Genomic DNA, 27,000 nt, shown 5'->3' on the forward strand with positions numbered 1-27,000 from the left:
ACAATTTTCACTAAAACTATTCCTCAATTCCAAATGGCTCACGATTTTCCTGTACATACTTTTGAACTGTTTCATAGTTGGATTATTATTGCATTCCCCATGCGATCTTACGTTTCCGAAAAATAATTCAAGGTGATCTCTGCTGAATTTTTTACATCAAAAGATAATTTAATAAATTAGTATCTGTCAGGTCTTTATGTGATGACAATTTACTCTACCTTATTCTTGAAATAGACTATAAAACTAAAATCTATGGTATGTATAAGTGTTTATACAGGGTGTCAATTTGAAAACTTCCCACCCTTTGTTTTGTACCTTGGGAGCTGTCTGACTTGTCCATTTAGTCCAAGTCTCCAGAAAACACTGCAGCCTCTTGGGCTCATTGCGTTTATTCACCCATCTTCTCATGACACCCATTCCATCAGTCTCGTTCCCTGTACTAATTTGTACAGGTTCCGTGTTGGATGTTCGTCATATTCTTCTGGGCGTAATTTTGTACGTCCATATATTGCCTGCCTCCTGTGATTCAGTGCCTCACATTCGCATAAGATGTGTAGAGCTGTTTTATCCCTTCGTTGCATACATAATCTGCGGCTGCGTTGTACAGCCCCATTTTATTCAGGTGTCCTCTAAGCGGACAATGACCGGTTAGTAACCCTGTAATTATTCTGAGCCGATCCCTACTATATTGAAGTAGTTCTTCGGTTCTTTTCTCGGACGGTTCCCTAATGAAGGTTCTACTGTGTTTGTTGCCAGGTACTTTTGTCCAGTACTCTGTGTACTTCTTATTGGTCCATGTCCTAATCTGGTTTCGTACCAATGATTTTGGTACCCCCAGAGCTGATTCAGGACCTACATATGAAGTTGATGATCCGCGTCTAGCGCATTCATCAGCTTTATCATTACCTGTGATTCCTGAATGCCCTGGCACCCAGTACAAAGTTAATTTGTTCCTCTTTGCAAGTTCATTCAGTTCTTCATGGCATTCCCAGACCAGTTTTGATGTCACCTTCGGGTCTGTCAGAGCCCCTAGTGCGCTCCTGCTGTCTGTAAAAATATTGATCCGCTTATTTCATTGAGGTCTCAATTTAATAAGCCTTGCACACTGCAAGATAGCATACACTTCCGCCTGAAAGACGGATGTGTATAGTCCTAGCGGATAGCTGTAGTTTAGGTTTCTATCCGCTCGGTATATTCCAGCTCCCGTTCCATGTTTACTTCCCACCCTTAATATCCTCCTTCCAGTAAACAATATGGAGAATCGAAAAAACAGGTTAATTTTATTGTCATGGGGGGACACTTTCAAGGACTATTTGTAGCCTTCGTGGTTCAATCCCTAGAAGAGGTAGATGCTACCCTTAGAATTTTAAATGGTAAGTGGGGGCCAAGTGGCACATCAGTTTGATTGGAGTTCAATTCTGCTTCCAATGGTACCCTGACTTATTATTTTTTGATGTACATTTCTCGAAAAAAAGCGTTTTAACTAACAGAAGTAATTATTAGTACGCCTATACTGAGATGCATGGTTTGACTAGAACTGGTAAGAATATTAGGTGGTACCGTTCTAACCCTTAATTAGGGGTAACAATAGCCATTAGCTTCAATTAATTTACATCAAAAAGTAGTCTAATAGTAAAATGTAGATGGTAGTAAAGTTTAGTAAATGCTGAATTGTTAATTTTCATCACAAAAAGTATACAGATAGTGTACAGAAAGTGTACAGTTTTTTAGTTTGGTCTTCCTCTTGAAGATGCTAACTTGGTGATCGAAACATATGTCGAGGTGTTGAAATAACGGTTTGGTGTTGGGAAAAAACTCCAGTAATATTCATTACTACACCAAAGGTTCCAAACAGTGCATCACAAGTATATCATTATACGTAGGTATAATGATATACTTGTGTCATATTGTTTAGGTATTTCACTCTATCCCTTACATTTTCTAATTTTACCTGGTTTTTATGTGGGATTACCTACTACATATAAGATTATATGAACAGCGACCTTTGTCGCTGTTCATAAAACAGTGGTGGGTAAAGGTTAGTCCACATACATATTGAAAACATTAACATACCGTAGATTTTAGTTTTAGTAAACTGATGATGCTTACTTGGTTAGCGAAAGGCGCGTCGAGAGTCCGTATTTTTGTTCTCCAAACTTTGAAGCCTTCGGGCCATAATGATTTTTTCAGTTTGTTCCAAGGGCCAATTTCTGCCCTTAACTATATTTCTAGACTAGGATAGTCGCAAAGTGCGTGACCTAAGCAAACTTACGCTTGTTTTGCATTTCAATTATTATTGTGTATTGTGACACTTAACGACATCTAGTGGCGAGGAGTGGTACTAGGTACTATCTTTTTCAGCTACCCGCTAGGTGGCATTAGGCGTAATTAAATATTTGGAATTACCGCGTTGGTTCGAGAAAGTTCTGGTTCTAGCTAGTGTATTCCGATCACCTCGAGATGGCAGTAATAATTGCATATAAAAAGGCTATAGCGGCGCAACTGCGAGTTAGTCTGCGTAGGAAAGGCGAAGGAAGCGAAACTGTCTATTGTGAAATAAAGTAACACCCGTCAATAAAAGTATTTAGATTTGACTTATTTTCTTTATGTGTGATTTGTTAGTATGGAAAAGAAGCGAAAAATCGACAGTGAATGCAGAACGTTCCAAGAAAAATGGAACTTTCAGTATTTTGTGATTGAGTCCAGTAATAAGGCGCTATGTTTAATTTGTAATGAAACCATAGCTGTTTTCAAAGACTATAACATTAAACGACACTATGAATCGAAACATCTTAAAAGTTACTCCAAGTATACAGGATGTTTGCGGAAGGAAAAATTTGAAGCTTTGAAACGCGGACTAAAATCTTTGTTCACCAAAGCGAATACTGAACAAGAGTCTGCAACTGGCGCCAGCTTTCGTATGGCTCTTGAAATCGGAAAATGGCAAACCATTCATCGATGAAGAAATGATAAAAGAATGCTTGATTGCAGTAGCCGAAGAAATATGCCCCGAAAAGGTAAATTTATTTTAAAGTGTCAGTTTGTCAGCAAACACCGTGGCTCGGAGGGTGCAAGACATCGCAGAAAATATATCATCTCAACTGTCTGACAAAAATGGACATCATGAGTGGTTTTCTCTAGCATTGGATGAGTCAACGGATGCGTCAGATACTGCTCAGGTGTTGATTTTTATTCGCGGAGTAGATGAAAGCTATGAAGTGTATAAAGAATTTTTTGATATTGATAGTATTCACGGCACGACAACTGGATGGGGCAGATATTTTCAAGGGAGTTGAAAATGCCATTAATAAAAACTTTCAATGGAGAAATTTGAAATCTATAACAACTGATGGAGGCAAAAATATCTATGGTAAAAATAAAGGAGTGGTTGCACTTGTGTCAAAGGCTGTAGAAAATGATGGTGGTTCAAAACCATTAGTCTTACATTGTATTATCCATCAACAGTCCTTGTGCGGAAAATGTTTGGATATGTCTGAAGTTCTAAAACAAGTCATATCAGTTGTTAACTTCATCAGATCCACTGGGCTGAATCACCGACAATTCCGCGAGTTTATTCAACAGATTGGAGAAAATGATTTACCATTTGATTTACCGATTTAGAAAATAGTGAGTGGATGTAGAGGTTAGCCTTCTATGTCGATTTGACAAATCATATGAACGAACTGAATTTGAGATTGCAAGGAGAAAGTCAGCTTCTCCCTGATTTATACACCAATATCAAATCCTTCAGGCAGAAAATATTACTATTTCAATCGCAATTACGTAAAAAAATGTTTCACACATTTTGAAATATGTGAAATATTCAGCCACACTACAGAGACTGAATTTCCCGTCAATTTTGCAATCGAAACTTTGAGTGCTTTGAAGATAAATTTTGATACTCGTTTTTTAGATTTTGATGTCATTGCGAATGAAATTAAGCTTTTTCAAAATCTTTTTGATTCTGACATTGAAACCCTGGCTCCGGAAGTCCAAATGGAAATTATTGATTTACGGTGCAGTGATATGCTTAAGAACAAATATCAAAATTCATCTTTGTTGGAATTTTATAAGAGTCTTTTCCACTGGAACAATTTGATAATTTGCATAAATTTGCTCGTAGGTTGTTTTCTGTTTTTGGTACTACTTATACTTGTGTGAGAAAACGTTTCCCAAGATGAAGTACACAAAGAATGTTTACAGATCTCAATTAACCGATGAGCATCTTAAATCTCTTTTGATAATTGGTACAAGTAGGTAAAATTGATCCACAACTACAAATTATTATCGGTGGAAAATCACAATTACATAAATCTCATTAGTGTTTTTGTTTTACTGTGATTCATTTCAATTATTTGTTAGTTATTAATATGCTCAAACTTAGATACTTAAGGTAAGTTTTCTTTGTCATCATTTCTGTCGTTAAGTTTTACCTTGCAAGTAAATAAAACCGAGTAATTATCATTCTGTGTTTTCTTCTTTAACTTATCACAGCGATAGTAATAACAATTAGGTAATCATTGGCTGTCGCGGGCCAGATTGATGACAGTAAATCATTGGCTTTCGCGGGCGGGATTGATGACACTGGCGGGCCGGATTTGGCCCGCGGGCCGTAGTTTGGAGACCCCTGTTCTGGTGTGGGAAAAGTGTATTCAATAGATTCATTCAACGCCAGAGGTTCCAATTGTATCTATTGAAATTTTTGTTGTTGTATTCAAAGTATCGGGAACAGATTTCAAATACATAAACCTATTGCGAAAATTATATAAACTTCCATGGAAACACTACTTCCATGTGAAATTCATTTTTGAGAAAATAATAGAGAATATTTTGCTGATTATATAACACTAAATTTATTATTATGGCAATTTATTGTGCGCATACTTAAGTTATTTAGTGTAATTTCAGAGTTATATTGCATAAAATAATGAAATATAACTTCGAGCGGGTACGGTCCATACTATCTATAACTTTTTATGGCCTCGAACGTAAACATACGAATATTTTATTAACTTACCCATGAAATGTCACACTAAAAAACGCTTTATTTTTGTTTGCACCATCATTAAAACACTAAAACAGAACACTGAACCATATTGATTTCGTAAACCGCACGTTAAATACCTTTTCAGAAGACTCTGACACGCTTCAATTTATCTTAACACAAGTTTACCATACTTCAGTTGTCACTCGGTGATTTGAGTACTTATTCCCTTGGCTTCTAATTCCATGGCTGGAATGGATTTTCAAAAGCTGTGAATATTTCAACATTGCTTAAAGTTTCATCGCTATATTAACTCATATGTAAGGTCACAATTCTAGTAGGGCTCGCTGATCTGCTCCCCGATATATGCGACTCGCATACACTTGTTTGAATTAGTCGAAAGATATTTTTTGAATTATATCAATTACAATATTGATGGAGTTTATCTCGAACGGAGCATTGCAAATGATCTCTTGTTGAAAGATTTTCACTCCTATCACTAGAAAACCGTGGATCCTACCATTCATATATATAACTAATAAACCTCATCAATGTTCCAGTTATTATTCCAATTGTGTTTTTATGTGAATGAATAAATAGATAAATGATGATGAATTAGAAAATTCTAATCCACAAACAAGTGGATTCACATGCGTATGTAACTGACATATCACAATGATTTACACTAAAAAATGTATGTGGCATAATTAACCTGAAAAAGTTATTACAAAAGCGACTTATGATGTATTGGTATCATTGATAGAACTTTCTGTTATATTCATAAAAACAGAAACAAAATTCCCTGTCATAATGACACACAATTACGCAACAATAAGATTCAGTTATCATCTTTACACACCACAAAATCAGTTGAATATATGCCTGTATGGCCCTATTTCCAATGGAATTAGGGTTTACAACCATTTATTGACAAAAATCGATCAGGAAGTAGGTATCTTATACTTCAAATTCAGAAAAACGCTGAAAACATACTGGATAACTCGTATTATACAATGGGCGAGTTCTTATTTTCGTAGTGAACTGTGCTACTAATAGCTTTTATTTCTGACCGGGATATTATAAGCTTATATCGTCATAGTTACGCTATCAATAAAGAGGGTCATAACTCCCTTGGAACATTATAGATTTTATAATTCCCTCTACCTTTCACAAGTAAAAATAAATAGAAATGAAAACTGAACCATATTTTATTTATTCACGTCATTACAAATAATAAATGTACAATTTTGAAATGTTCCCTAAAAATTACTTTCGCCACTGGAAACAATTTCTTCTTTTGTATGGCTGGAGCTTTTTGGTATACGGCTTCACTTTTCGATGGAATTAATGATTCTCTTGCTTGTTCAGCTTTTTTCAAAATATCCTCCATTATATTTGGGGTAGAAAACACGTTTTCACCGCAAACACAGCTTGATAACAAAGTTCTGTTTATAAACAAGTAACATAGCAACAACCTAGCAACAAGAAAACTCTACTATAATCAACGGTACCTGATTCAAATATACCGGGAAGGTAATGAATTGGTACATTTTTCCGTTTCAAAAATGAACAAAATTTTATTGAAATCGGTCAGAAATAAAATTATCTATGTACCACGGGAATTAATGAGCCTTAATAACCTCAGGCAATTGCTGTCCCTCGGGCCAGAGGCCCTCGGGAAGCAAACTTTGCCATCGGTAATTAAGGCCCTCCTAATTCCCTTGATACATAAATAACTATTAAAGTACATGTATTGTTTGCCTTATTTATGTTCAAATTTCTTTTGACTTGTTTCATACCTTTAAGGTCTTTGAAACCAATAAAGATTATTATTATTATTATTATTGTCAACTCTTTTTTAAACTGAAACACATTTTTAACGTCCTTAAGAATTTGTGGAAATTTACTGTATTTGTAACATCCTTGTTTAACAAAATCTTCAAAAAGTTAGTCAAATTACACTTTCGTATGTGAAAATTATCTCTTTATCTGGTCGTGTAATTATGTGTATAATGTCTATATACAATAAGTTACTTGTGGTAAAATGGTAGCATATCATTGATTCTATCCGATGAATTAGGAAAAGATGAAAAGAAAGTATTTCCAATTTGAGGTAATGCTTTTGGTAACTGTTTATTCAAATTAGGTTTTATTTGAAATGTTTTTTCAATACACTGACACGTTACTTGGTGAAAATCAATAACACTTTTTATGATAATAATTATTAACTGACAGTACCAGTTCAACTGAAGAAACTACTGTTGAAATTAAACATGTATTGGAAATTGAGTTTTTGTTGTGAACATTTTTAATACTTATCATGAATAGACTAAGTGATTCTTATTTAAAGCTATATAAACATTAACTTATACATTACGACTTATACATTATACATTACGACTAATTCTGATCACTCCAGTTGATGGTTCCTAGTTTAAACAATGTCAATATCTTCACATCGAATATTTCAAATTAGTAGTACCTAGTAGACCCTATTATACATTTTACAAAAGTTTTTGGAGCCAGCGCTATTCGACCCGCTTTATTTTTATACTATGGCCTTAGGTCTCATCAATGTTGCTAGGCTGAACCACAAATACATTGTTGGATTCAACTGTCCAGAACGAATACGTGAATGTGATGACATCTCTCATTACAAAGACGCCATCTATGGGATCGACAAGAGATTCAATTCTAGAGTATCAAAGATAAACGAGGCTCCCCAAGGCGGCCAGTTGCAAAACTAAGCTTCGACATTTACCGCCGATGATATTCGTCCTTTGTCTTTCATTGCTTACTCAGGCTTGTCTCATAAGAACAGTTGTGTCTAGCAATGCATTTGTGGTTCAGTCTAGCATCACTGATGAGATGTATGATGGGTCGAAACAGCGCTGTCTGGTGTTAAATCATAAATGCGTTGTGTTTGCGTTCTGATTTTCAGCAATTTGTTGTTTTGCTATGGAAGACAGGACGAATCTCGTCGTCAGTCGATCTCGAAGCTTGGCTTTACAACTGACCGCCTTGGGAAGCCTCAATTATCTTTGATATTCGAAGATTAAGTTCTCTGTCGATCCCATAGATGGCATCTTCGTAACGGTATATTTCATTGCCCTTACTCACTATTAGATAATAATTGTAATATTTCGACAAAGTATGTTATATTGCATTTTTTAAATTTTTAACTTTTCTTGTATTGTCTCATGTTGTAATATCTCTCTCCTGTATATATTTGCGCCTATAAGTCTTTTATTCTGTATATAAAGGCTATTATTATAATGCTATTTTTACTTCATATATCTTTTTAAAAAACCGTATTGGTCTTTGGGTACTAGTTTTTTTTTGTATTAGTGTATGAAGAAGATTTACACCTTTTTCAAGAAAAACTGAAATAGGTACCTATCTCGTGAAAGTTTCATTTTTGATATAGGAAATGTATTATGAAAATGAGTCAAAAACCATCTAGCAATTTTGAAACTATTCTGAAATCCAGGGTGTTCCATTTGAAAAAAAAATTGAGTTATGCCCCATTTTTATATCTTCAGAAATGTTTCTCCTGCAAGAGGATGGAATGAAGTATTTTGATGAATCAATAATAGCTTATTTCCGGTATAACCGGAAGTGTCGGAAAAACGTCATTACAGACCACAGCATAAAAATAAGGATTGTAGGATGAGTGACAAAATTAAATTATTGCAAAATAATTAAGTGAATTTATTATACTTCATTTATTCAAATGATTCTTGATTATAAGATTTTGACTGAACAGTTCAACACGCCTTTCGCTATACAATAGCCTTTAGGGCATATCTACAGCATTATTTACTTACATTTCACTCTCATGCCCTTCATTGTTCCTTTCTTGAGTAACATTCCTTATAGTAAGTTGTTTATTTTCGTCGAATAAATGTGTAATAATAATATTTGAAATTTGACTTTGGCATCAATTTTTGTTGCAGTCGGGATGAAAAATAACTAAAAACTAATCACGTCATTTACATTATCTGCCAACTCATTTTTTTTTTAAAAAGAGGCGCGTAGGTGTTTCACATAGGTAACAATGAGAAACCTTCTACAAGGCATGGTTTACTAATCAATTTTTCATCATTAGAATACGGTTGTTATTTTACTATTTTGCAGGAATTTTGTGAAAAAAAATATGTGGAAATCGTTGTAAAACATATCGGTCAAACACCACATGAAGTATATCTTATATTTCTTTATCGATTTCCTCAATAAGTATAGTGTTTGGGGGCCAATAAAACACAACTTGAAATTCAATATTTTATATGAAATTCCACGTGAACAGCAGAGAGTAAGTACTTAATCATTAGGAACATGGAAGTTTTCAGTTTCATTGCTACATGAAAATTGATCGATTGAAGAATATTTACAAAAATTGAAATAAATAAAAACTGAATTTCCATCTTTGGTATAAAATTTAAAAAACTCTGAGACGATGTACCTCAAGGCTCTAGTTCAACCCGCCTGAAGCATCCTTCCGGAAGTGCGTTTACTATATCTTCAATGTTCTCAACATCGGCCCGCAAGGTAACTATGTCGTTTTTGTACTGATCAATCAAATTGGCTTGAGAAAAGTGCTCCCTCTGAAGATCGGCAAGTTTTTGCTCGAGTTTGGATGTAATCAATTGTTCCTCAGCCAACCGTAAAGCTTCTTCCAGCCTGTTTATTTCTCCGTCATCGATGTTTGGTGAGTTCTCCAGTTCCGTCATAATCTTCTGGACACTTGATAACAGTTCCACGACTTTGTGGGAAGTTTCGTCCGTGTCCTTTCCAGCCGTTCCAACCTGAAAATAACGCAATATCATCAGATTTATTCAATTCAACGCATCATATTATATAAGTTGGTTAATGTACGAGTAAGGAGTAATTAATCAAACTTATGATTGATTTCATATATCTCAGAACTACAAGTTGAATAAATATCTTTGAAATCGACTATACGACTGCAATGATTCAAAAAAAGTTAATCTCATCCGAACTAGAAAAAATATGATATTATTTCAAATATGTGATGAAACTGACAGATACTTGATAAAAAATTTATACACAAAAAGCGACATCTATTGATCAAAAGCCGAAGTTCTAATGTTCTTTCACATACAGTGCTCAGAAACTACTCAGGAGTTTCTGACACCCTATGATATTGCCAATGTTTGGCTGTCCTGTTACTTCTCAAATGAACGTTAGTATTATTGAGTTTTTTCAAAACCTTGCAAAATCTCTTGAAAATTTTGCTATGTTAGTTGATTAAACAACTGTTATTACCTTTTCCTTGGCTTCGTTGACCAGTGACTCATTAGTTTTAGTGTAGTCAAATAGTCCTTGAAGTTTATCCTCCGTGGCCTGAACTCTGTCCCTCATGAGCTCAGAATCTTCGCTCAAAAGGGTTGCATTTCTGAGTAATACACCGGCTTCCTCTTTCACCTTTTCTGCGGCACTTGATGCGTTTTTAGCTAAGACGTCAGCTTGCAGAGCCTTTTCCAGAGCACTGTTGGCGTTATCAGTCGATTCTTTTAGCGATTGCTGTGCTTCAGCCGTTTTCAACATGCTGTCCATGATAATGGCTTCGATGTCTTTGATTGTTTCTAGAGCTTGGTCTGCTTCTAGCTTACTCTTCTGCGTTTCCGAGTCGAAATCTAATACAAAAATTTAAAAGTGTAAAATAAGTAGGATGGTTCGAGATCCCAGAGCTGCCAGAACCAAGTCATTTCAATCTGTACTTTGACAATAATAATTTTAATATATTTTCATGGAATCTTTATGGAATATCTTGGCGATATTCGGCTGAAACCGCTCTTTCATGTAACCAGAAAAAAAATAGAATATGCAGTTGAAATAATAATAATAATAATGAAGATTCATATGAATTATGTGGTGTTGTAACGTAGATTAATTGTGAAGTTGTAATTAATAAACTTAGTTAACCTCAGAAAATAAATAGTAATAATGACATATTTTACATAACATGTGAATGATTAAATGCATATGTTGAAAACAGATATAAATCCAAGCAATTGGTGCCTAAATTCGAATTCTTTATCACCGAAACATCAATTAGCTCAATAAACAATATTTTCTAGCGTTTTCAAATATTCAACTTTATAAGTTTTTTCATTCAACATTCCTACACGATAGGATCTGGCAAATGCCTTTCGGGAAATAACTACTTCCTTTTCCAATACCAGGACATATATTGGGATACATCCCACAGATATCTGTATAAATTTCCTCGAAGAGAAAATTCTTGTGGACGTTTCTCGTAGATCCTGTAGCAGTCCCATACTGAAATCACTCAAGTAGATCGCCTACAGTTTCACAATATTACTCTTCGTCGTACATGAGAAAATATTTTATCGTAGGTCCACTGCTAGTATGAAACCTTCTTCTGAAACTGGAGCCATTTTAACTACAGGAAAGAAGCATCCTCTGTCACAAAACTAGTAGGAATGCCATTAGACGTGAGTGTTTTGAATTTTATTGAAATATTTTTTTAGTCTTGAAACTCGGTCATGATACTGATTTCCTTTCCATTGAATTTTGTCCTATTCTGAAGATCATGTTATTCATCTGACATTAGAATCGACAACAAGCACTGCGTCGAAACGAGATAACAGCAACAATCTTCTCGGCAAAGGTTTGTCCAACCAAGTTGGCGTCTTCAACGCGCGTCAAGAATAGGGTTGCCTTTAGTGTGTTTGGGAGCAGTGTTTGTTTTAGATTCATCATATGTCAGAAATTCCAGTTTTACTTTTCGGTTTATGACATTAGAATGCTCAAATTCAAGTGCACATTTTCAATATGACGACGTGAAAAAAAATCCTAGATAACTGTGCAAGGTCCCTCAACTTTGCAAATAAACTTGAATTTTATGTAAGTTCGGTTATTAACAAAATGTTAGCTTTGTTGAAATGGCGTAGATCTGGCGGCTCTCTGGTAACTTGGACTGATTTCTAGCTAATGTATACTAGCGATCATTTGTAGATAAACTATTGTACTAACCTTTAAGATCCTTGTAAATACTTTCAGTCTCATTTAAAATGGTGTTCCAACGATTGATGGATTTGTCTGTAACTTCTTTGGTTTCATAGATTCCACTGAGTAACTCATCTGTCTCGTACTGTTGTTCATATGCCTTTTCTAGCAACTCCTTGCCTACTTGATTTTTCTCCTCCACAGCATTTCTCAAACTTTCCGTTTCTCTGAACAAATCATCGGTCTGGTTGGCCAAGCGATAGGCTTCGTCTTGAAGTTGTTCTGATCTAGCTTTTAGCTCTGGAATGTTGATTTGTGGAATTTCTAGGTTCTTAACTTCATTTAATAAGTTCAGAGCGTCAGTCTTTGATCTAGAGGAGAGCTCGACTACTTCTTCTATCCATTCTTTAGTTCTATTCAGTTTATTTTCTGCATCCAGTATGCCGTGCCGCAAATTCCTTGCCTTCTCACTGACCAGTGTTTGATCAAAAGTAGCATTTTTGGCGATGTTGTAGGCCAGTATCGACTTGTTTTTAGCCTCCATTGCAACCTTCTCGATTTCCTCAGCTTCTTCCTCTAGTCGATCCGCTAGTTCTCGAGCTTCCTGCGCAATCTTGGTCATTTTCTCGGATTGTTGTCCAGCCTTCTGAGAACTCTGCAAAGCACTCTCCAATGCCTCTTTGGCCTGTGCATCGAAAGCCAGCTCAGTGTCGGACAGTCTCACTTCTGCTTCTTCCAAGTTTTCTTCGATGTGATCTAGATACATTTCAACGTTGTGGCTCTTATCGCCCACGAGATAGATATTCTCGTCAATTTCGGAAAGGGTTCTAGTTATATCTTTTCCTCTTTCACTTATGTCGTTAACCTTCTGGAACACGCTGTTATCCCCCGTTGCATTCTTCACTTCCTCGTAGAACTCGCTTATCCCACTCCTGAGCTTGTCCAGTTCCTTGGGAAACTCGTCATCAGCTATGACTGTCGGTCGTCTCTCAATTTCGTCCAAAATTTCACTCAACCTCTTCAGTTTGTCGTTGTGGGATCTGTAGGCATTCTGTACCAAGTTGTAGCAATCCGGGCAGTCGATGCAGCCTCGGTGTCTGTCGTATTTGTTTTCTTTGCACCTGTCGCAGCGGCGGCCCTCGACGTTCTCCAGGCAAGGACATTGGCCAAAGGCGTCACACTGCAAGTCTTTAGAACCGATCACGTCACATTCGCAGTCCTTACAACCGTCGATGGAGAAACCATATTTTCTGGCTTCGCAATGGTCACATCTCAACCTGTAAGAAAAAAGGCCGTTTGAACTTTATTGTGTAATAGCAGGTTTATGCCACACACCTCGTAAGACTAAGAACAAAGAAACAAATCAACGAGAACGTTCATGGAAACTTGAACTAAGAACTATGCCTAGAAAGTTGATCAACATTTAACTTAAAGCTTAGGTCAAAACGAAAATGAGCATGCACCAAATTGAAATATTCACAACTGTCATTGACCTGAGACATTTCAAAAATATTATTTATAATTTGTAGCTATTACAATAATGGAAAAAATTCAAGTTAAATATAGAATGAAATATAACTGTGGTTATATCAACGTGGCCATAAATTGGGAACTTTCTTTAGGTATAGTCTCAGTTTCTAGTTATTGTATTTAGTTCTTAGGTATTGTTGCATAAACCACTATGAGTTATTTTGGTTTAAATTTTAGTTCAGCATAGGACCTAAACTCGATTTGCTCTATTTAGAGTTCTTTATATCATTAGTGACCTATATAAATTACCTAATTGTTCTACGATTACAAATATTGTGTTTTGCTTAGATCAGTGGTTCCCAAACTGGGGTACGCGTACCCCATGGGGGTACGCGAAAATTTCTAGGGGGTACGCGGCTGGCCAACAAACCATTAAATTTTAATAGAGGAAAAAAAAACTCTGAAATCTAAGGTATACATACGCAAGGTGGACGTGTCCCTAAGTAAAACTTTGATAAACCTCCAGCATATGTTTTGTTACATTCCTTTCGTTTTTGCTGAAATTTTTGTTTTCCATTTTAATGATGACTAAATCAAAATAAAATAAATTCATAAAATGAAATGAATACGAAAACCAAAAGAACAATTATTTTTTATTATAATGTGAGCGGGATACGGGAGCGCAGAGTTCAAGTCTCAATAGTGAAAAGTGAAGGAAAGAGCAGGTGCGCATTGAGAAGTAAGGGCGAGGTGGGGGGATCGAACGTCAAAAGGAAATTTCTTCCTACCTAGTAAACTACATTGTTAGATTTTTGGATCTGTGTTGGGAGGGAGCGCAAAGAACTGTCTCACACTGCTATTTTCTTGTTGGGTTTTGTACCACGTATTTATGTGAGAAAGGGTTCTCAAGTTTAACTTATCTTAAAACTAAATACAGAAATAATTTAAACGGAACTTCCATTTTATGCATTTAGAAACTTGAGTTTCTAACTACTTGACCATACCACACAGTCTCCTACGGCTCTGAGGAATGATTGATTATCTACAGCCCCCTACGACTGTGAGGAGTATATATCTTATAGACCAGAGCTTCGGAAAGAATACACCGAAATATGTCCTGTGGGGTCCAATAAAATCATAAATTAAATGTTGAAGATGACTTGAGATTGTACTTAACCAAGTTAGAAACCAATATTGAACATCTATGCAAACAGAAATAAGCGCACCCTTCTCACTAATTTTTGTTTGGAAATTAAGCGCTTTTTGATATTTTTATTTTGTTTTGTTTGTTTAAATGCAATCAAAATCAAATTATGTATAAATCTCTATATAAATGGGTATACATATAATTATATAAATATGTATAAAATGTATAAATATAAATTACGTAAGCAAAATTTCTTTGTTTTTGATTTGAAAGGGTTATATTTTTAGGAGTGATTAATTTTTGGGAAAGAAAGTTTTTGGCTTTCTACTACTCCATCTGATACAAAAAAATGGATGAGAGAATCTTCCAAAGAAAGGAAGGATTAATCAATTTGAAAATAAGTAACTCTATACATGGATATGTAGATCATGCAAAGAAGTAACTTTCAGACACAAACTGAAAGAAAGTCCTCCTGAAACAGCTACTTTCATATAAACATTGAATTACACGAAAGAAAAAAATTCTTTCGAAACAAATACTTCTATATGAACACTGAATTATACAGAAGATACTTTTCTCTATTCAGTTTGTATATCGAACATCTGTGGAGGAATAAGAATCAGATATCATTCACATGAGTTCTACTTTGAATGAATGGTAATTATACGATGTATTCTCATTACCATTAATTTTCCATGTATAGAGTTACTTATTTTCAAATTGATTAATCCTTCCTTTCTTTGGAAGATTCTCTCATCCATTTTTTTGTATCAGATGGAGTAGTAGAAAGCCAAAAATTTTCTTTCCCAAAAAATCTTTGTTTTTATTTAAACATTTCTAATTGAGTTACAAAGGTTAAATGTATACTTAATAGAAAACCTTAAAGCTTTCAATATAGTTTTATTTTATACCACTGAGAAGGGGTACTTAAAATTTTTTGGTGCTAAAAAGGGGTACAGTGTCTAAAAAAGTTTGGGAACCCCTGGCTTAGATGATATACTATTGGTGTTCTACAGAAAACTGATTTAAAAAAATAATGAATTCTTCGACATTCCTTTAACTATCGATATTATTTGATAGTTAGCTATTTAGACAAAATTTTGGGTAAAGCTACTTTCACTTTGCTTCCATTTCATTTCTCTTTTTGAACTGACATTTAAATTTAGCTTTTATATTTTTCTACTACAATATATAGATTTTTTGGACATTATCGTGCTTCATTATTCATGTAGAAATACAGCTGACTGACAGGAACAAAGAAAGTGATAATACAAGAAAAAAATTGGAGGAGAGGATTTTCCAAAAATAATAAATAAGGTTAGCCAGTGAGTGTAGAATTGGGAATAACACAATGGGATGAGGCGATTATATAGACTGATTCTCGTAGGTACATTGTGTCGTTCTCGGCTATCCATTATCTGGAGTGTTTTTTTGTTTGGGAAAATCCCTGAAAGAAGCTAACCCTCACTAATCTTCGATATCATACTGATCATACATCTCCTTATGCTAGATAGTATATCATTGAAATCACAACGAGAATTGTTTTAAATTTAAAAGAATTGGAATAAAAGTAAAAGAGAAATGATGTACATATCATGATGAGTCACAGCATTGTTTCAAATGCTAATATTAGTCGAGCCACTATCGGAATCTTACCCAGTAACTCCTGGTCTGCAGTAACACTGCCCAGTCAGTAGATCGCAGCTCTGGTTGAAAGAACCGACGAGGTCGCAGTTGCAAGTTTGACATCCTTCTCCGCTGAGTAAGTTGTAATAACCGTCTTCGCAGAGTTCGCAATCTTTGCCGACTACGTGAGCCTTACAGGTGCAGGTACCGGTGGTTTGGTCGCAGATGGAAGCTCCCGAAGGATCTTCCGCAGTGCCAACAGAATAACACGTACATGGCTTGCAGTCACCCTTCGGAAGGACCATGGCATTACCAAAGAAGCCTACAAAAAACAATTTTAAAGTCAAAGACTCAGTATTTCATAGTGAGTTTTAAGTTTTTGAAATTGGCCCCATCGTGGAACTGGGAATGATAACGAAATGTTGATTGAATTTATTTATTTTTTTGAGGCCGCACCATTCTGAGTAGTGCCAAAAAGCTATATGGAGGACGAGTTACAACGACGAGACAAATAAGGTAAGAGTTTCCAGAGTTGGATCAGAAGAATCTAAGTGACCTACTCACGGAAAACTATCCATTGGAGCATCCTCTCAGTGAGATGGTAGAAATAGATATAAGCTGAGTGATCGTAAACTACCGCGTATATTAGGCTGAGCGAATGACTTTATAAAAAGAGAGAATAGTTTCCTTATTTTTGTAGGTTATGCTCGTATTCATAATTTTTGAGGGTGGTAGGGGCGATGATGAGAATGCGGTGGTAGTGATGCTGGGGATGTTGGTGGGAGTGGAGAGTCCTTGCGAATGCTCACTCATGATTTGTCCGCACTTTTACTGCGTTGTTCCGATCGGTCCACAAAGTTGACAGGTACACTAATGGTGCAATGTCGCTAAGAAGTTGTATTCAAGTTCATTTTTGGCCTTCTTGATTACTGGATACCACGTTTTATTGACCCTCGTTTCTTCTTCTTTTCTGTTGACATTGTTGGAATGCTTATACATCTTAATGGCCTCTCTATGGAGTCATGCGTGGTGATGTGTTGCTTTAGATAGGAGAACAGTTTCTTCGTCACCAACGTAGCGAAACTAACAGATTGGTTTACGTGGAGCGGTGCAAAAGAAATTTGCAACAACAGAGCTGAGAAATCTTCCCATTGGTTCTACATACAAATGGATACCTCATTTTAATCAGCCTTCCTCTGGTAATGCGGGGTTCTGCCAGAGTGACCAACTCTTCCCCTGCTACTCGTGGGAACACACATGAATGAAACAAACACAAAAACAGACACTGAATAAACAAAAACCGATCCCGAGGCTGGACAGAAATGCTCACCTCAATATATGGCGGTGGCTGGGGATGAACTGAAATGTCCACCATTTGGAATGAGGCTGAACATGGCAGATCACCTCGTGATATGATATGATACAAAGGCCAAGGCGTAAGCGCATTTGCGGCGCCGAGGCCAAAAGGAGAAAGACAGCGAAGGGGGCAGGAGTGGAAGCAACTAGAAGTGCACTCTCCTCCTTCCCCACTCCACCTCCAACAGCAAGGACACTTTCTACGGCGGGTGGCCCTGCAGGAAAGCTCCCTTACTTGAGCACCTCCACGGAGGGAATCCCAAGAAGGTTGAAGAAGCCGCGCAATAACAGTAATGTCTCTGCACCTTCCAAAACCTTCACGAAGGCCGCCGTGAGACACCTCAAGGTTGCCAAAGAGAGTGTGTGTTCGGCGAGTCTTGGCCTTCATCTGCCGATATAAAGGAGATGTCTCCTACTGAACTATCCACTTTCCTGAAAAGAACAGAATGGACGATGGCCCAGGAGGACAACTCCTCGGGAGGATGTACAATGGGTCACATGTGGCCTAAGAGCTGTGGGTCTACACTCACTCTCCCTACTCTACAGATACAGAAGGTAAGAAGTCTCAAAATAACATTTTCAATAATATACCTGGCAAACAAACTTCACACTGATTCCCACCAGTGTTGTGTATGCACCTGAGACACTCTCCAGTCGTGGTGTTGCAGTTGCCGATGGCATTCAAGTCGACGTTGCCGTTACATTTGCATTCTCTGCAAGGAGTTGGTTGCCCGAGTCTTCCCGTTGGATCTCCAAAGTACCCGTCCGAACACAAATCGCATTTGTGCCCAGTGTACCCAGTCGGACATTCGATGCACATGATGTTTTCTTCGTCGACTTGCAGGCAAGCACCACCTTCGGGACAACCACATGGAAGACAATCGTTTGGAGTTCCTGAAACAAAAAATTTAAATATTCAACGAGAGAATGTAATTGTGACTTTTATTACTACTGATGAACTTGTTACCTCAGGAGTTATCAAATATTATGTGAATTGTCAATATTTGCAAATATTGAAGAATGTATTCGGATATTTAGAACCTAAATTCAGTTGTTGCTGTGATTTCTTTTCAAACCAGGAGTTTTATTGATAGCTAACAGTTGAACATTCCTAAATTTGATTGCCTTGTCATGCCATAACTTATTATATTACGCAAGAAAAAAAACAGTGATAAAATATACTCACCTCCTAAAGCATTTCCATAGAATCCTCTAGCACAAAGTTCGCAATTTTCTCCAGCTGTGTTATCGTGACATATACATCTGCCGGTTTCCGAATCGCATATGCTCGCGTGATTGTTACAGTCACAGGGAATGCACGGCATGAAAGGACCACCTAAAGCCGGGGTATGTCTAAAACCAGGCGCACATGATTCGCAGAATTGGCCAACGTAACCTGAAAACAATAGATAGTGGAAATGTGTCATTTGAGATTTATAATCTATACTATATTCGTTTTCACCGCAAGCTCGAACGAAACAGTGCTGAACGCGTCATCAGAAGATGTGTCGATTCGTCATTAGAATATGTAGTTTGGCATTGTTTATAATTGAGTTGTGTCTACCTGCGATAAGTTAATATTGGCTAATTTATGTCCACGTAACTGAAGCTTGTTTCTGTTATAACGGAGCTTGCCTTGTAGTTGAATATAGTATAATGTGAATCATTCCAAAGTAAACTCATTAAGCGACTAAAATTTCAATACCTGAAGGACATTCGCACGCTTCTACCCACAATGCTGGTGTTCCAGCCACTCCTCTGGATGCAGTTTCCAGTTTAACGTCATCAATGAATCCAACTCCTTCGGGAGCATAAGTTCCTTTTATCTTGATGGCGGTCAGGTTGGTCAAAATAGAAATGAAGGATCTTGCTGGAAGTCTCGGTTGCCATCCATAATCGGGGTGTTCGTGTAGACGGAATTTGTACAATTGAGGCTAAATTGAAATAAACAAATACTAACGGTAATATCATTCTTGATGATTTAACTTTTTATTGAATTGGCCATAGTTGAAACATTTAATGATAATAACTGTAATAATTTCAAAAACATGCATAGGAATGAAAAACGATAAATTAATAATATGTAACAACTATAAAAAATTATTGATACTCAGTAGAACTAAATGAAATTCAAATGTGTTTCATGTTCATTAAATTATTTTCTTCGGCATATAGTTCAATAAAAAAAATAATGTTTTTTATATCAGGCAAGCTATTATAAATTTTTGTTCAAAAGTTTTGTTTAAAAGTTTTTGAAGGATTTTATTGTTAGGTAGTCATGACAATCGGTAGAGCGGAGAAAAATGATTATGTTGATTTCAATTTATTGGCCAGTAGGAGTTCATTACAAATCAATCAATCAATCATATCATATCAATTCATCAATCAATACATATCAATACATATTTTCACAATGAAGATGAGACAATGATCCAGAGAAAAATTAAAATTCGAGTTAGTTAAGAACACTGGTAACCTAAATCCCAGTTGGTGATCGTTCTTATACGGTGGAATTAAAATATATAATACTGTCTGCAGCTCGATACTTTGTGATTTTTTCAAATATAATCAATCTTTTTAAAAACATTCCAAGTTTATTTCAAAAGTGATATTTCTTCATTTGAATGAGATGTTGATGAAAATTTAAAACAGAACAAGCGTAAAATTAGCGAATTTATTTCATTGTCTGAGAGGATAACATACCTGTAACGTAGGTATTCTGTTTTTCTGGGCAAAAATCGTATTTGTCACAGATACACCTCCTCCTCCTTCCAGGATGATATCAGTAGCAGTTGGTACGGGTCTGTTATCCCCAATCCTCAGCGAAAACTCCAGCAATTGATTGTAGGAAGCCCTCTGATCACCCAAAAATCTATCTGGGGCGACAAAATAAATAGCCTCGTCACCCAAAGCCTGCGCGCCGATGCTTTGGGTAAGGGGATCGTACTTGATTTCAACTTTTCTCTTGAACTCATCTTCTGCGCTCCATCTTTCTGAGCTTTTGGAGAATGACGATTCTAGGAGGTATTTGGAAAATTGGGCAGCGGAACTGCATTGTGCGGAGTGGCCGTAGCAGAAACATGGCGTACACCCGAAGTAGTTCTCAGAGTTCAAGTTGAAATATCCTGGTTTGCATTCGTTACACTGTTTTCCTTCAACATTTTCCTTGCACTGGCAAATCCCGTCGATGGGATCACAGTTGGCCTCATTGTTGAGAGATCCTGAAACGTGGCAGCCGCAAGTTTTGCAACCGTTCGATGAGAAGTCGTAGAAGTTCACTTCGCACCTACAAACCAACAAAATTTCGTTACCAAAATAAAAATGACATCTTAGGGTAAATCACTAGTCAGAGATGCACATTTATAGACGTGAACATTATTTAATAACATTTTTTTTAACATAAAGTCAGCACTGAAATTTGTTCTTACCACTTTTTTTACCATTCCTTCACTCATACTAATTATCGGAAACATTTTTTTCAGCTATAATTGAAGTCATTTTCGAATATTCTCATTATTGATGACTGAGTTATTCAAGAGTGAGATAACTTGAACCTGTTCATCTCTACAGCAATTGTACCAAGTCCTGGGCTCCTTATTAATTTCCAATTGATTCGTTATTTACATCTATACATTTCTCTGAGCGGATATTCAGAATCGCTAACAAAGTATATGAATGTTAGAGTTCCAAACGTTAGTTCTTGGTCATCTTCATTTTCATCAGGTTGGAATTTTTTCCCTTACCCTTTCAACTGAGATTCGTCAGGAGTACGAATGGTTTGAATCTTAGAGATTTTCTCAATAAGGCACAGTTACTGGCATTTTACTACGCCCAAATTGATTCTAGGCTGAGGTATAATATATGTCTCTGGGGAAATTCCACCTCGGCATCGGATGTTTTCATTAGCCAAAAACGCATATTGCGTACTTTGGCACATATTTCATTTAGGGACTCGTGTAAAGCTATTTTCAAAATGTGCGGAATATTACCTCTCCCATGCATTTACATTTTTGAAATGGCTGTTTATGTTTTTAAAAGTAGACCATATTTCGAATTGAATGAAGATGTTCATGGTTATGACACTCGTAGTAAACAATTAATGTCCATTCCATTTGCGAAAGTGAATATTGCATATTTTGCTCCCAATTACATGGGGCCACGAATCTTTAACACACTCCCAGATACCATAAAACAACATAAAAATGTGATACATTTCAAAAAAGACTTGAAACAATTTTTATTAGACAAATGTTTTTATTCACTTTCTGAATTTTTAACACAAAATTAAAATCATTGCATGTGCCTGTCTTATCTTGTATCTGTATTTTATATATATTTATATTTTTTAACAGAATCCTTAGATTTAGTCTGGACAATTCCCATACATGTAACTGTCGACGGGAAATAAAGATTTATTATTATTATTATTATTATTATTATAACGTAAGGGTTTTTGGTGGCGACATAAAGGACAATGACCTCTAGGCCGCTCTGGCCTTGTGTACCCCCTTCTGACTGGGGTATTTGATGAACAGTGTTCATTTTAACAGACGTCGTGGGGCCTTCACTCAGCCGAGCGACGGTGCCTTCTGAATCGAGTGGGGTTGTTTATAGTGTAATCTACAGCTTCCCTAACTAATGGGTTAACATGAGTTTCCGCTGACTCGAAAACTCTCTGATTCCTCGACTGAATGGACTGCCGTATAGTTAACAGCTTCAAATCTCTATGGGTGGCTTCATTCCGCACGAACCATGGAGCATTTACCAGCATCCGGAGCATTCACCAGCATCCTGAGAAGTTTGTTTTGCAACCTTTCCAAAATGGAGAGGTTTGACGGGGCGGTTTGTCCCCAAGCACCTGAAGCATACATGATGACAGGCTTGAACATCGTGTTGCATAGTAAAATCTTATTTTTAAGATTGAGTTTTGAATTTCTATTGACCAGAGGATAGAGTTTAGCTATCCTCATCTGCACTTTGTTCTTGATATAATCATTGTCATTTGCCCAGGTGAGTCGGCGGTCTACCCAAAGACCTAGGTACTTGACTCGCGTTTGCCATTCGATCTCCCTGCCTGAAATCGTGACCCTTGTGTCTGGAGAAACTTTACGTCTCCCCAAGTCTATCGCCTGAGTTTTTTCTGGATTCACCCGAATCTTCCAATCAAGGTACCAGCGTTCGAGGTCGTCCAATGCGCGTTGCATGTAGACGACCGCCAACGCCCGACCCGTGGAAGAAGCGAGGAGAGCCGTATCATCGGCTTAAAGGGAAACCTTCACGTGATCGAACCTCGGAAGGTCGCTCACGTGAAGGCTGTACAGTAGTGGAGACAGCACAGCTCCCTGAGGCACTCCAGCTTGGATTTCCCTGACGGGAGACAGGGTTCCTTCAACGCGGACCTGAAATGTTCTGCCTTTCAGAAAGGACCTAATCCACCGGACCAGACCCCGAGACAGATCGAAATTGAGCATTTTGTGTAGCAGGCCTTCGTGCCAGACTCGGTCAAAGGCTTCCGAAATATCCAGGAGGCCGAGATAGACTGTCTTCCTGTTGTTCAGCTCTGAGATGGAATTTTCGACCAGTCTCAGGGCCTGCAGCTCGGTGGAGTGTGCCCTCCTGAAGCCGAATTGTTCGTCAGGTAGAATGTTTCGGTCTTCAACTTCTTCTGTTAGCCTTTGCAGCACAACACGTTCAGCCAAGTTAGCCGTTGAAAAAAGCAGACTAATCGGATGATGATTCTGGGGAAACAGCGGGTTCTGGCATGAAAACTATGGCATGCTTTCATCTTCGAAGGGTGTATCTGAGAGTGATTGAGCTGTTGATAATGTCCAGCAGGAATCTGATGAAGTTCTCCGGGAGCTGCTTCAACACCCCGTTGTTGATTGAATCAATTCCCGGAGCTTTTTCTGGTTTGGAGGCCATAATGTACCCCCACAGTTCTTCCTCCGAAGCTGGACGGATCACGTCGTCATCATTTTCCCTAAGGATGCGCCAAACCCGGTGTTCCAGTCGGATATCACGGTGAATATCCTCATCCGGATCAACGTTAAGTTGAAACTGACTCTCTATTGTGTCTGCAAAGGCCAACGCCTTCTTGGCGGGGGAGTAGCAGATGCCGCGCTGTCCGTAAGGAGGGTAGGGAGTGGTTTTCCTCTTCTCGAGTCTGCGGATGACTCGCCAGAGCTCGACACCCCCAGGTTCGAGCGATTCCAAACACTCGCTCCATCTCTCAATTCTATAGTCAGTGATTGCCTGTTTAACCTGGTTGGCCATCCTGTTAGCCGCAACCTTGTCTCCAGGGTAGAGAGTCCGCTGATAAACTCATCTGAGTCGATTTCTCTCTCGAATAAGGTTCTTTATCCCGGAGGGAAACTCATTGTAGTTCCGCAAAGGACACTCTGTGCTGGTTGTGGCTGCGCGAAAAGCGTTGTTCACAGACAATTCGAAATCTGCCACTGCCACGTCGAGTTTGAAGCGCCTCATGGTCTGTACGTGTCTCCACTAGGTGAGCCTAGTGAAGGCTTCCCAATCCGTGGATGATCTCATGCGATAATCCTGGGGAGGGGGATAATCACTCAGCATCAGGATGACTGGATTATGATCTGGCCAAATGTTAGTGCCCATAATGATCTTCTGGTGATAACTGACTTTTTTCTGATGATTCGAAACTACTTCTAGGTCCACTAGGATCACATATTTTGGATCTCTATACCTTTACAGGGTGGATCAATAGAGACACAGAACTGAATCTATTTCTACTACACCTCAATAGCTTTTCATGAAGTGGATGTGAAAGTGAGGAATTTCGATAGTGAGTGAGAAACGTCTGTGTATTGCAAACGTACTCATATTATTAAGTATTAAGTCTTCGCAGAGAACCATGATTAGGCTATTACTTGTTCGACTACTTCCAAGAAGCCAGTAGAATAAATATTGGTCAGAAAAAAGGAACACCAAAAAAGAAAAGGATCACAAACGATGGTATTTTTCTTATGTAAAAGTACCACAGAAGTACCACAGTACAAAGTAACAGTACACAGAAAACGATTTCAATATTAGAATCTGCTTCGAACACAAAATCGGTATTTAGCAGCCTTACGAAAGCCAAAAACCACGTAATGCTAGCAAAAACTCCAAGAATTGTGTTTACTATTGAAAGATTGAATGTTTACTATTAAAGGGTTGAATGTTTTCTATTGAAGGATTGATGAAGCGCCCAGTAAAGTAGGTAAACCAGCAAAGTCTGGAATAGCGGAGCACGTCTAAAACTACTAATACAACTGACAGAAGTCTGAAACTTAGATTATCCATAGGGAGAAATACTGTTTCGAAGACGCCACTTATACATTGAAAAAAGATACATTCAGCTGAGTTTGCCTTTAGATCCGGATTTTGTGGAAATTCTAAATTAGATGGGGAAACGGGTTGCAGTGCCTTGAACGGGAAACGGGCGATTATGGATATTAGCAATCGAAGTATCGGGAAATGACTTGATATGATATCAGAAAGACTGAAACTTTTAGACAAATGTCTGAAGCTATAACATTCAACAAAAATACTGTTAATGAATTTCATACAAAGTGAAAGGAATTTTGAAGCAAGACAAAGGTGAAGTAAGCAATACAATAACAGAATAAATATTACTGGAGTTTTTTCCCAATACCAAACCGTTATTTTAATACCTCGACAAGGAATAATTGAACATCAGCTAGATCAAAATTATTTTCATTGTTACTATGACCTCTTTGAACATCATCAAGAAACAGATTGCAAAACACCGCCATAAAAACAATCTAAACTAGAAAAAAAAAACACGAAGCAATTGAAATCAAAATTTGCCTGCACTATCTGAAATATGTTAATAAACGTGAACCGCTTTCAAAATGTTCTTTCAGAACCTTTAACTCCTGTTTCTGCTTTACTTGTTTTTGGTAATTCTTTAACTCCTGTTTCTGCTTTACTTGTTTTTGGTGATTCTATCAACTAAGCGGTGTTAATTTTAATATTGATTTCTTTGACAAAACGAAAGCTCCAATCATGAACTGTTGAAAATAATTAGTTTCATAATTAGTTTATTGAATACCACAATTTCAAGTTTTCTCTCAATTACTTATCAGGTTAGTGAAGTCAAGTTCTTAAACCAACATACTATTATATTTTCTCTACTCGTCAACAATATTTAAGTATCTAGTCTTCATTGTTTCTGTAGCAGTATTACTTTGTTTTCTTTCTGATTTTGTATCAGCAGAAGTCCTTTCCGTTCCTTCTACTTTTCTTTCAGTAGTTCTTTGTCTTTCTTTTGATTTTCTACCAGCACTTAAATGAGTTATCTTGTCTTAATTTTTTTCTTTTAGTTTTCATTATCACTATTTTTCAGATTGACTCAACCCTTCATCTAATTAGTTCACAGCTCAAGCCCAATCTAGACGATTCGGGAATGAATTTTAATAAACGAGATGATGTGTTTTGAAAGTGGGACCGAAACATCTTAATATCATCTGTGAATTATCAAGTTAGATTAAGGTGTTTATTAGAGTGGAATAACGATGGTATGCCTACAGATTCAAAACAGAATGAGTTTAAAAAATGCAAATAAAAACTGGAAGTCTATGAGGAAGATATTGTAATTGTCTTCAATTTTCGTCCTGCATATCAAATTCCACATTGAATGAAAATTATGCCACTGAGCGTTACAAACCTGTCGCATTTTTCTCCACTAACTCCTGGTTTACACTGACACTTTCCCTCTGCGTTACATTGGAGGCTTCTGGATCCGACAGCGTGGCAGTCACACGGTATGCAATAACCATCTTCCCTCATGTAGTAATTGTCTCTACATCTTTCACAGTTGGGTCCATCCCGATTAGCAGCGCAGTCCAAACAATGACCACCATGTCCTGTTTGTTCGTAAAGTTTCTCGTTGAAATAACATCGGTTGGAATATCCGTTGCAGTTACATTCTGTAAAAAAATAATTAGTTGAGTAAGTCATCTCAATATCAGTATGGATGAAAATATCTGAAAACAAATAAAAACAGAGCCGATAATGTTTCCTACTTATTCACCAAACTCAAACAATTGTTCCTGTAGTTGCAGTTTCTTAAGAATGTATTATCTTTCCCACCAACCGATTTCCTGGAGTTTTGGAGTTCTTATTGAATACTCCTCGTGAGTAAAAATATTTCAGAATCAATACTCCTGATCGCTCTGGATTGAATGATTACGTACAGTGTATGTCGTTTTGTGTTTGTAGATCTTTTGCAGGAAAAATCCTCACTTGTTTACTTTGTAGTAAATGTTTAAGAAGTTGCAAAAACGTATGTGATTTTGTGAAACTTCAACTAGCGTTTCCTAATATGACTGATAACCAGTCCGTGCAAAGCTTATCATTAAATCATCTGAAAATGGAACTTTTAACGGGTGAT

The 27,000-nt window shown here is 37.0% G+C and overlaps 2 protein-coding genes across 2 annotated transcripts in view; one reads left to right on the plus strand and one right to left on the minus strand.

Annotated features, from left to right (window-relative positions):
• Positions 1-9,251: 9,251 nt before the first annotated feature.
• Positions 9,252-27,000, minus strand: part of LOC111507753 (laminin subunit gamma-1) — an 80,846-nt gene continuing 63,097 nt past the window's right edge. Inside the window, exons 6-14 of the mRNA XM_074182626.1 lie at positions 26,275-26,536; positions 20,280-20,862; positions 19,282-19,510; positions 18,763-18,972; positions 18,168-18,470; positions 16,251-16,542; positions 12,005-13,254; positions 10,271-10,641; positions 9,252-9,789 (exon numbers count right to left, since the gene is read on the minus strand). Coding sequence (XP_074038727.1) covers positions 9,448-9,789; positions 10,271-10,641; positions 12,005-13,254; positions 16,251-16,542; positions 18,168-18,470; positions 18,763-18,972; positions 19,282-19,510; positions 20,280-20,862; positions 26,275-26,536 — 3,842 coding nt within the window. The 3' untranslated portion in view covers positions 9,252-9,447. The remainder of the gene's footprint in view (positions 9,790-10,270; positions 10,642-12,004; positions 13,255-16,250; positions 16,543-18,167; positions 18,471-18,762; positions 18,973-19,281; positions 19,511-20,279; positions 20,863-26,274; positions 26,537-27,000) is intronic.
• LOC111511358 (dynein light chain Tctex-type) overlaps positions 11,437-27,000 on the plus strand; it is a 47,838-nt gene continuing 32,274 nt past the window's right edge. The window contains exon 1 of the mRNA XM_074182628.1: positions 11,437-11,463. Within this exon, the coding sequence (XP_074038729.1) occupies positions 11,452-11,463 (12 nt within the window). The 5' untranslated portion in view covers positions 11,437-11,451. The remainder of the gene's footprint in view (positions 11,464-27,000) is intronic.

Source organism: Leptinotarsa decemlineata, unplaced genomic scaffold (genome assembly GCF_025532065.1).
Source record: "Leptinotarsa decemlineata unplaced genomic scaffold, Ldec_3_MD MMD2_tig00026328_RagTag_RagTag, whole genome shotgun sequence".
Classification (NCBI taxonomy): Eukaryota; Metazoa; Arthropoda; class Insecta; order Coleoptera; family Chrysomelidae; genus Leptinotarsa; species Leptinotarsa decemlineata.